General features: G+C 35.7%; 1 protein-coding gene across 2 annotated transcripts in view; it reads right to left on the bottom strand.

Moving 5' to 3' along the window:
* The window catches only part of POLA1 (DNA polymerase alpha 1, catalytic subunit), a 185,057-nt gene that overhangs the window by 93,067 nt on the left and 79,871 nt on the right, over window positions 1–12,119 (bottom strand). For both annotated transcript variants that reach the window (XM_033052547.1, XM_033052548.2), the window contains exons 33-34: window positions 6,663–6,841; window positions 4,800–4,931 (exon numbers count right to left, since the gene is read on the bottom strand). In XM_033052547.1, the coding sequence (XP_032908438.1) occupies window positions 4,800–4,931; window positions 6,663–6,841 (311 nt within the window). The remainder of the gene's footprint in view (window positions 1–4,799; window positions 4,932–6,662; window positions 6,842–12,119) is intronic.

Below are 12,119 nucleotides of genomic sequence, written 5' to 3'. Positions count from 1 at the left end.
CAATAAATATTACTGTACTATTACTACTACGAGACACCTTTCCCTCACACCAAAGAGATTTCTGACCCCTACCCAACCACCAAAAAAAATACACTTTCAATGCATGACTCTTGTGAGAACATGATTACAGAAGTCATCACCATCATCTACAATCATATTTTCTACTGTTCATGTGGTGTACACCTGTGGGTTCTTGGCAATACACTTCATTGAGGTGTGGGAAATTTCGGGTTCAGAACGACCCTTATCATCTTTCTTTTCTTAAGTAAATATGCCACACAATCCCAAAAATTGTGTGACTGCTATGGCCTCTTATAATGTTATCTTATTTATAAATATTTTACCTTTTTAAGTGCACAAAATACTAATGCAAATCCCTCGAACATATATACAAGAGTCAGAACAGCAATACATATATATAGAAAGTAATTCAAAGATCTTGAAGATGCTTTTATATTGCAACCTAATGTGCAAGCAGTAGACCACCCCACCACAGGTAAGAAATGAGAAATTTTGAGGGCTATTGAACACTGAATTTTCACAGCTGAACAGTATAAAGTTATTTAGCAGTGTTCAATAGCCTTCAAACTCACTTCTGCCTGTGGGTTACAGTGGTCCAGTAGAAAAAGACTGTGAAACAAAAACAGCGCAATACAGGTTGGACCAAGATTTTTTCAGTATTTTTTAAAAACCCTTTTAAAGTTCACATCATTTTATGTTTTTTTAAAAACATACAGAGTTCTACAGATGGCACTATTAATCAGACAGCACAGAAAGAATGTTTATATAAAAGCAGATTTTAGCCTATAAAGATATTACTAACAATACTACAAGTGTATTAAAAAACAAACAAAAACATATTAAAAACCTGCTGCTTCAGGGACACCAGCTTCTAAGTCCAACCAGTTCTGCATGAATTTTGCTACTGCTCAAATGGCATATGTAAAATATTGGGGGCTTCTATTTAATCCTTTGTAGTCGGCAAAACTAACACCTCAAAAGCTGAATAAGATATGGGATTCATTTTATTGTCATGAATACCGACTTTTACAGGGCTTTTTAAAGGGAGATCTAAGAGTAGGCGTTTGTTTATTAAATGGTCAAAAATGAGCATTTGAATATGCCAGTGGGAAACACAAAATCAGTTTCAACATAATAATTAGATCAATTTATTATAAATGAAATTACACCCTGCTTAAGCAAAAAAGTTGGTCAGTTTTTCCATTTATGCTTGTATATTTCAGCTTTTACCCATTCCCCTAGCATGGATGTTTCATTGATGGCTGAGGGTAACACTTCAAAAATGAACTAGCTAAACAAACTTCCCAGCAGCACTTGACAGAGCTACACCTATTCTTCCCCATTTCCAAAGCAGTACAGAATTAATTACCAGTTCTATGGATCTATTGTAAGTATAATAGACTAAAGAGCTATCACAGACACATTTATTGTAAAAGCACAATCCCAAGAGTGTCTAGTAGAGGGCCAAAACGATTAACACAAATGCTTTGTCAGATCAAAGATAAAACCTGCACCGCCCAATTGAGGAATGAATTAGAACAGTGGGTTATCTTTCAAATTAACCAGGGCAGTTAGTGAGGAAAATTTCATGAAAGTGTAATTCTTAGCCTTTGTGAATCCACACAGCAGGCATTCTGCCAGCTGACAAGATGATGAAATTTTCATGCTTAAAAAAGCCCTCTTCATTTCCCAATTTAGATTAGCTAGCGTTTCTCTCTTTTCATCTATTTGCTCTTCTGAAGCAGAATTAAAAAAAAAAAAAAAGCACACAACAGGATCAATCTCTCATAGATTAAATGAATTTCTGAGAAGAAATAAAATCTTTCCATGCAATTTTAAAATATATTTACATTTAGGAGGAAGATTATCAAAATTGATATTGTTAATATCATTAAGAAATCTGTAAATACTGAAGCAATGGTAGATATGTTTTGGGAGTCAAATACAAAACATTACAATGTTTAATGGTAAAAAATGATTGAAGAAGCAGATATTTCCATACAAAGGTACGTAATTTACAAAAACAATGGGATTGTAGCAGGCTCACAAAATTCTATTTATGCACTTACATTTGCATCTTTTTTAAGGAATGCATTATATCATGATTGTATTTATTTATTTAACACAGTTTCATGTGCCAAAAAGGGCAAGTAGATTTTCTGCTTTTAGATTTTATGGCACTTCTCCCTGCCCCTAAATTTATACAGCCACATATAAAAACATTTCAATAGACCAAAGGAAAAAAACCAAGCAACATCTTGAACACTTAAACACCTAAAAACAAAATCTGATTCAAAGTTCACTGAAAATAAAGTACACTTATTCATCTCAGTGAGCTGTGGATCAGGCTGAAAGTCTCTTGATAGGGCAGCCTTCATAAAAGGTAGTTCATTTTTCACAGGTTAAAAAACATATTTTCACTTTTTATATTTTTGTATTACGTGCTATTTGAAGAATATATAAACAAAATAAAATTAAAAAAAAATTTAATGGAGTGACAACATATTTGACCCTTACAAATTGGTATTTCTGTGCCTTTCAGATGCAATTACTACAATAGAAGATTGTTTAATAAGAGGTTGAAAGTTTCATTAAATGTTTTGTTCAGACAGGTCTTTGCCATAATACTTCTGGGTGTGTCTTTATAGCTTATAGGATTATATACATTAGTGCAAACACCCATTTGATGAGTTTCAACTCCAGCTGTTATACAGTCACTACAAGTACTGGGTGAAAGAATAAACTAAGTCTCAGCATCTGATTTTCTAGGAGCTAACAAGACAAAAAGTTTACTTGCTCAACTCCATGAAAAGCCCTTTTGTAAAAAGAAAATTAATGTGCAATCTGGAAATTAATCTCACATTTCCAGAGTCTGAATGTATTCCACAGTCAAAAAATAGTTTTAAACCTTATGATAGCTAACTGGTTTAAAAGTAAATTTTCACTACTAAAAACCTGAAATGTTTACTTTCATGGACAAATAATTTTCTTTTTAATTATCTTAACTATTCAATATTCCATGTAGTAAGATACTTAATAGATTTATGTAAGCAAATTACAATGTTCGATATTCAAACATTACAGTTTGGTTCACAGTTTGGTCTTAAAAGAAGACAAAACAATCAACCAAAATAAAAACAGAACAGCACAAAACATTAAATCACTTTTTATTCTTATCACTAGCAAGAAACTCTCCTGCCCTTAAAGGTATCTTTCCTCATACAAGTTTACTATTGCATACCTTCTGCACATGTTTTTCAAACACTTTATATATGCCTGACATCATTTAGCATGTGGCACTGTCTATTATCATTAGGCACGTACATTAAATCTCAAATGCAATTCTCATACAAAAAGAGTTGGTGTAAATATATTACTTAGACCCATTATTTAATAACACTTTAATATAATAATAATTTGGCAGACAGTTGGACTTTGCAATAAAGTAACATGAGATCTCACATTTTGGTGACTTCACCTGTCCAAGTCAGCTTTAACTTCAATGGAAAGGAGCAATGTATCTCTGCCTTGTGAAATAACACCTGAATTTAAACAGCCTTAGAAAGTTTTATGTTCCTTTTGATGCAAAGATCTTCAAAAGAAGTATTTTTACCTTCAGAAACTATTATGCTTTAAGAAGAGATTTTAGAAAACACTCCCCTATAATTGCACTAAGAACTAGTACAGAAGAAAGACAACATAAAATGTACATTTCAATACATTTACACTTAGTATTAAACCACAGTGATAATTCTTAGTATTGTAGTTGCTGTTTGCAAAAGAATTCTGTAATACTTAACACACAACAAATTAGGAACATCTTTCAATTCTGGTACAGGCCAAATTTTTAAAAACAATTTACTTTTTTGGGTGTATCAAAAATTATGAGCACACAAAGGTTATGAATGTGTTCCAAATTTATGTCCATCCTGCAGCTGTGTAAGCAGACAATGTTGGATAATCAAAACAAGCAGGCAGGCAACAGCATGAGATGCTCAATGAAAATTTGACCAAAATACCTAGGTGCCAAGTCACAAAATATAATGCCTCCAGCATATTAGAAATGCAAACATATTGATATAAGTTTAAAAGCATGGTGGGTTTTGTCCTAATGTTAGACAGGGAGAAGTTAGAAATTTTAAATACTACACGTTTTTTACCCACAATGCCATACAAAGCCAACCACTACGATTGGCACTTTGGATTTCTTACACTATCCCTCAAAAAAAAGAGGGAATTACACCAATTAAATTAACTACCCATCTTTCTCTTCATTTTTTCCCTTCCCAATCATTATTAAGAAAGACTCATAGTATTTCCCTTCCTACAGTCCTTCAAAGAATTTTTACAGAGCTATTTTTGCGTATCCTTTTCACAATGTAAGCCAATATATATCAATTTGAGTTGAAGAAAGAGAATAATTTCAATTACATGAGAAACTGATATCTACATATTTGATAGGCTTCACAGATTTTCCTAAAATTGAGATAATGCACTCTGGCTAAAAATCTGGAAAACAGAGAGCTACTGCATCTGTAATAATGCTGACACACACAGTCACAAAAACATAAATATATCTAAGTATCTAGAAGCTGAACTGAGAAAACAAACATTCTAAATTAATTTTTTAATTCACTGATTTGTTTTGTTTTCAGAAAGTTGGGGGTTGATGTTGCACGCTACTACTTTACATTACACAAAAGAAAAAAAAAAGGTAACATGACAGTCACTAAAAACTGAGCACTACTTCAAAACCAGAGTATTTTCTGCATACTTACACTGTAGTATTTTCTGAGGTAGCGTCTAATATCCAAGAGTAACTTGTTGTCCATTTGAACCACATAGCTATAAGGAGGCTCTTCACATTCTGTCTTGCTGCACCTTTGCAAGCTGGGTTCAATAAATCTCCCCTGAAAACAGAAGTGTACAAACAGCATCATTATGACAGATGATGGAAACAGAAGTTACCACAGGAGTTTAAACATAATACATATATTTTTAAAATATAGTCTTAAAGGGTCCATAATATCTGGGCCTTCTTTTCTTGTCATGGTTGGCCACACCCATATGGGAAAACTGCAGGGCAGAGATATTTTCATTCTGTTCTTAAGGAAAGCTCTTTTAGAGACCACACCACTAAGTTAATCATTCATAAAGGGATGTTGAGTAAAAAACCTAAAAGATCTGTGGACAAATCATGCTCTCCCCATCTCCACCCAAAAAAAACCCCAGGTTTCCTGTTTTATCAGAGACAAACTTCAGCTTAAGTCCACTGATCAGAACTTTGCAATCATAAGTGAAATTGAATACTAATAATTATGAAATTACCAACAAGGCTGTCGAGACAAATCTCATTAAAGAAAAACCAGATTATCATCTTTTATTTTTTCCAAGTTCAAAGAACAGCTGTTACACTTTTGTAGTATCTCATTCCCTCATTTTTAAAACCTTCTGAACACATGACATAAAAATTTCAGCCTGGAAGTGTTGTGTGAACAGCTAAAATTGAGTTTGTGGAATTCCCACTAATATAACACCACTGTGGTAGGTGGAAAGTCATACTGCTTTCAGAAAACTTTCTTTCAAGGTAAGACTTAGCTGTTGAGAGACATCTTGGCTAAACTCCCCCTCACAACACTTATTAATTCCAGGTGAAATAGAGGGGATTTTTGGCTTGGTTTCAGGATTTCTTCTGTTGTTTAGTGATGGGGATATATGTTTTTTAAGGAGTTTGACATCCACTCCTCTCCAGTTAGCCCATCTGCAACTTGTCAAGTCTACATGCAATTAACTGTCTTATTTACAGCTGCGATGAACAAAAGTCAAGGATTCACAAAGTATCACTCGATTTGTGTGTCTTTTCCTCTTACATGCTTCCAAAGATCGCTTTATTTTGATTCAAAAAATGCAAAACATCTGCTGTTTGTCCAAATTAACTTAAAATAATTACTTTTAATTTAGATAAAAGATTTATTTGCTTTCAGTTTCAAGGTTTTCACTGCTCTGAAGCTCGCTAATTTGCTGATGACTAATACATACATAACATGCTGTAGAGTTAAATACTTGGCCCTACTTCAAGTTGTGATACAAGGTCAGAGATACATTTTTTGGCAGAACTTCTCAACAAGAATGTACCCCTGTGACTTTTTATTCAATTCACAGAGACAGAGGAAAGATAACACAGAAGAACCTTACTGTGAAGAAGGGAGGTGGGATACAGCAAGATAAACATAAGTTTAAAAAGCACTTTGTTCCAATTAATATGATTTAGGATAAGAAACTGCCATTGCCTTACAAAAGTTTTATTAAATAGAGAACTGAAAGTTACTAAGGTGTTAAGATAAGGATTCCTTTAAAAAGTAACAGCAAAAATCATTCACGACTGTGGGCAAACAGATTAATGAAGCCAGATAATCTCACATGTTCTGCAAGACGACACAGCTGAAATGCAAAAATGGGAAAAATATTTCAGTACTATCCTATCAGCAATTATCTGCTCCAATGCTATAAATAGCAGGAGTGAAACAATATGGTATCTTCTCCTACATCATATGAATCCTATCTGAAAAGCTGTTCTCTCTACAAGCATTTTTCTCTCTCACCAATGAGCAGAAACGAAACAAACAAAAAAACCAACTAACCGAACCATCAAAGACATTGTCATAAATATTTTCTGTTCCACATTTGAGGCAGCAAAACTTGAATCTTTCACAATCCCTATATTTCTCCTCATCAGTGAGCTGAGCTGGGCCACCAACCAAGGCATCATTCTCATCTTTATGGTAATGGTGATGGACTCTGAATTGGGAGGGATCCAGTCCTATTAATAAGAAACAAAAATTTCAAAAGACTAAGAGGTCAACCATGCAAGCAGGCTTATTTTTCATATGCTTGGTGAAGCAGATTCAAAAGAAAGTTACAAAATGTAAATTCAGAAGCTGAAGAATCTCTCCTTAGCAAAACTTCCTCTATAAAACATAAATACAATCTACAATTTTTAACCATGAATAAAGGTTCACGAGACATGAAGAAATCATCTTACTTATCTTCTTACACAAGATTGCTTTATAAATAAAACAAGCACGCTGCATTATCCTGGGAGTATGCAAGAGAACATTTTGTTTCTGAGGAAACCACTCCTAACGGATAGCTTTATTGTTATTTTCTCCTTAAGTTACATTGAAAATATTTCAATAAAAATGTGCATCGTTATTAAGAAACAGTCTTTAAATCAAAATGGCACCATTAAAACCAAAAGAAGAGAATAAAAACCCCATTAAAGAAACGCGGGTGCACAGCTATTACCAACTCCTTCAAGTCCGTACACAACTGCCAACTCTGATTTCAATGCAGTGGTCGATTTCATTTTGGCTCAGTGGTTAACAGCATGGAGGTTTCAATCTAATGCAGTGGTTAAAATTCAGCAGCAGCATTTAAAACCGCAGCGCTGGAGACAAAGTGCTTTATTTTTGATTGCCAGAACTCAAGATTTTAAACAAATAAATACACAAAAGAGATCCCAGAAATACTGATTCAACCACAAATAAGTAAATAAGCAAGCAAGCACGAAGTTCACTGTTCTAAGAATAAGACTGCCAAAGTAAACTTAATAAAAATTCTCAAGTTTTGTCATCCTTTGTCATGTGCAACATTTTGAAAGTCCATGCATCTCATTTACAGGGCTTTTTTTTGTTAACTTTAGGAAAAAACACATGTTGGGGGAAAAAAAACTTAATCAAATGAGTATGTAGGAAAAAACCTTCAGAAAACTATGGTTCACTTTAGTAGTAAAACAAAAAGATCAGAAAAACACTTTAAATGATATTTTAAACAGGCATATCCTGTATAAATTTCAGTTAAATTTCAGTTATAATTCCTACAAGAAATGTAACAAAGATTAGAAATAGAAAGTGAAGCTTCACCTTATGATAAATGTGCTGTGACACTTAAAGGCAATGGTTAGGAACAATATTCAATTAAACTACACAAATATTATTGCATTTATAAAACAATTTTGTTATACAAGCACATACAGATTGTCTTTACTCAAAAGATTTTACATGCCTGACTTTAATACCACTGTTCTGAATTATTATGTTGCAGTCTTAAAACAAATTCAAGCACAAGGAAAAAATCCATTGCCAATTAAGATTATTTGGTTCTTGAGAGAATATAGGTTTCACTAAAATTTATTCATCTTCCTAATTTTGTCAAAAAAAAAAAAATGCCAATGCATAAAGGTAACAATTCACCTCCAGGAGGTTTCTAAACTTTAATAGAGTTCTCCACTATTCATTTAAAAAAAGGCATACAAAGCAAAATATACAGCTAATAGAGTATTTTGCACTTTAATACACATGGTATCCCCCAAAAAAGACTGTAGGAGGTTTTCTTTTTGGTCTGCTCTTAATTTCTTTTTTTAAATTTTTATTTTAATAAAAGGGTTGGTAATATACCTGCAGCACACAGGTTGTAGATAAAATGTTTAGAAAGGAAACTGGAATTCAGCAGTCACATTTTGCAAAATATCAAGTATGCAATAGGTTGGATCTAAGTAATGGTGAAAACAAAAATCCTCCGTTTACTCTGAGTTCAGAAGTGGAATGAAAAAACATCATTCCAACTTTCTGATACAGACACCGTTACAGTCAGCTGGAAATCTTTGGTTGTTTCCAAAAAGGCAAATGTGGAACAAAGTAGCCCACAGAAAGACAAAAGGAGACAAATTCTGGTCTTCAGACAACTGCAGTTTTCCAACATTGAGTCAAAAACAGTGACAGTAAATATTGGTCATTTAATATTAATTTAACAGAAAAAAAATTCATTGTGATAATTTAAATCACACCTATCTCTGAACTTTCTTAACTGTTTTAGCTTGAAAAAACAAAAAAAAAAAATATTGTGCTGAACCAAGCATACATCTAAGTTCTGGTGTGCAAACAGCCACAGTGAAATAAAAGGGACTACAAATCAGGCTTTTAAAGAACATGCCTACCTTAATTATCTTGTGGAATTGGGAACTATTTTATCTATTATGTCCTTTCAGGAATAGTTAGTTGGTTCAGTTAATCCATTTCAGCACCCTAACTGGTATCCTCTCGGACCAGCTCAAACTGGTCACATTATTTCACTTGCTACACAAAACACAGGCTAGCTAATTGGGGGGTGGAAAAAATAATATTTGGTTTTGGTAATTTTTAAATGAATAAGATGAGACTAATTAGTGAACTTTGACATTTTTTTTAACCCTCATGACAAGAAAAAAATAAAAATCAAAGGGACTTTTACTTTCTCTGACAGGAGAAAGTCTTCAGGGCTATCATTAAATTACCTGCACTCCAGGTAAGCTTTATCACCTCACCAAAACTACAGGGCTGGATGCAGGACAAAGCACTGCAAGATTACAAACGTGCTGACGAAAGCTCTGTGACCAAATAATTAATGCAACTAAGTTCGGGGGCTGAATTATTTAGCAGAATTATTAAAACCTTCACTAACAGGCAAGCAAACCGGTTCACTCAAGAGCCTGAACACACGGTCAGAGATTTTTACCAAACGCAGTGCTTTAAAAACAACATTTCTGCGGATCACTTGTGCGCTTCCTTCCCCCGCACTCCGCGGGCACAGGGGCGCCGGGCGGCCGTGAGGGGCCGAGGGCTGGGGCCGGGGCTGAGCCCGGGGCCGGGGGCCGTTCCCGGGGCTGCTAGCGGGGGCCGTTCCCGGGGGCCGTTCCCAGGTCTGTTCCCGGGGGCCGTTCCCAGGGTCTGTTCCCGGCCCGCACTCCAGCCGCAGGTGCCCGGCCCGCGGGATCCCGCCGAACCTCTGCCGGGAATCGCGGCCGGTGCTGCCACCCCGCGGCCGGCGCCGCGCACTGCAGCGGGGCCCGCGGGCCCGGGGCCGCCCGCCCGGCCGGGGCCGCTCGCTTACTCATTCACATCGGGACTGCTGCTTTTATTCATTCATCTTGGCGCTGTTTCTTTTATTCATTCGTACTTGCACTCTTTCTTTTATTCATTCAGAGCACCCAACGCGCTTTAGCGGTTCTCAGGTCCTGAGCAGGTCTGGAGCATCTCAAAACAGCCAGCCAGACCACAAACAGCAAAGTTCACATGCTCTAGAGCTAATTATCATATTGCCATGAAGGTTCGTCATGACTTTAATCTTAATTTTCATCATTGTCCTTTTCCTTCACTCCATAATGTGAGGAAAACAACAAAGAAGTCAAACCCTGATGTAAATTCTGTGTGCCACAAGGAGAGCATCCATCCTGGTTTCTGCCTGGAACAGCTGTTAGCAGCTGCTACACACCTAGACACCTAAACAATTCTCTAATAATAATTTTTAAAAGACAATAAAAAAGCCAGTGTATTTGGTGCTGGTGGGCTTCCTTACAAGAAGCAGTAACACCCAAACACTGTCAAAGCAGGGAGCAGTACTCCTAATGACAAGCCTCATCAGGACCCAGTGATGACTCCTACAATCAGACAGCCTTCCTAAAAAATGCCCAGAGCCAAGCAATCTGCAGAGCACCAATGTGCACATCCCTCTGCAAGGCAGCAGAACACACCTCTTTCAGAACATCATGACACTGTCTAGGACAGCAATCATCAACTTCCATCATTTGAAGCAAATAATATTATGTAGTTACAGCTACAAAAGTCCCATGATTATAGAACTCTGCTTCCATAATATCTGCTTATTTCTGACAACACACCAGTAAGATGTAACTTTTCTTTGAGATAAGGAGCAATACTTATATATTAACAAAAAACCCTTATTTGAAATACAATAGAAAATTGCTGTGCCATACAGTTCTTCCAGTTTTAAAGCTAGATATCTTAAGGATGAAGTAAGGTCTCCCAGATTTAGGAAGATCAGATTTATTAAATGATATAACTGATTAGAGACTGCACACTTTATTTAGTTTTACAAACTGAGACAATCCTCATCTTGTCACTGCTGTTCCTCAGAAACTTCAAGACAAAGAGAGTGAATGCAGGAGTATGCCCATGAGGTTCTCGTTTTTGGGAACAATGAACTTCCATCTCTCGAACGCTAGGCAGACCTCCTACAACGTCCCAAAACAAAAGGTGGCTTTCAACTTGATCCCATAGTGAATAAATATGATGTTAAGGGGTTCTCTGCAATTTTACGTTGCATTATTTGCTCCTGTTGTTCAGTGTCTAAAATAATTCAAAATTATTTGCTTTGAGCATAGGCAGAACAAAGAACTTTTCACCACTTTGTGAGCCAAGCTTCCCTAGCAGAGTTCAATTTTATCTTCTCAGACTAGCAGGGTGACAGGAAACATTCACCTTATAAATATGCATTACTGTAGATTCTGTTAAACATGCAGCCAGCACCTTTTTTCTACAACCACTCTCCCTATACAGACAAATATTCTATGTAACACAATAAATCTGATCAGTGGAGGAACACACCCAATGAGAATGCAACAGGGTTTTGGTCCATAGATGTGATGCTTAGATATCCTTCTGAACAGGAAAATGTGCCTTTTTTCAACAAGATGGGTAAAACAATGGGAATTTGGATGTATACCATGATGAAAATACTAAGTAAAAAAGCCCAAGTTAGCATCACAGATCAGTAAACAGTTTCCGTATTTGCTTGTTTTAGCAAGCTGGACTCAAGTATCTTGTACTCTTTTGTATTATCTTACAAAGGATTTTTGATTTCTATGAAAGAAAACCACTTGACTATGCCTCCAGTACCATTAAAAAAACTCTGGAAGATAACTTCAGTTTGCAATGGCTTATGTACAGCTCTGATCAAGTACTGTATATGGAAACCTAAGCAGATCAGAAGTCTTGAAAAAGACCTGAATTTACCCTCAATCTCAATTTAAGTTTTCCTAAGAAAACAAAGCTAGGGAAGGTGATAAAATTTTGACTGTACAGCAAGGACAAACTGAACACACTTCAGATTTAAGACTGTACTAGATACATACAGGTTTTCAGACTGACAATTGTGGACTATTAATAAATACTCAGCTGCATGATGCTATTACAGACCATAAAAGAAATCTTCATTTGGAACGTACTAGAGTGCAAAAAGCAGCACAGGCATTTGCAAACAGT

The sequence above is a fragment of the Catharus ustulatus genome, chromosome 2, assembly GCF_009819885.2.
Source record: "Catharus ustulatus isolate bCatUst1 chromosome 2, bCatUst1.pri.v2, whole genome shotgun sequence".
In the NCBI taxonomy this organism is placed as follows: Eukaryota; Metazoa; Chordata; class Aves; order Passeriformes; family Turdidae; genus Catharus; species Catharus ustulatus.
This window is presented reverse-complemented; position numbering and strand designations above follow the sequence as displayed.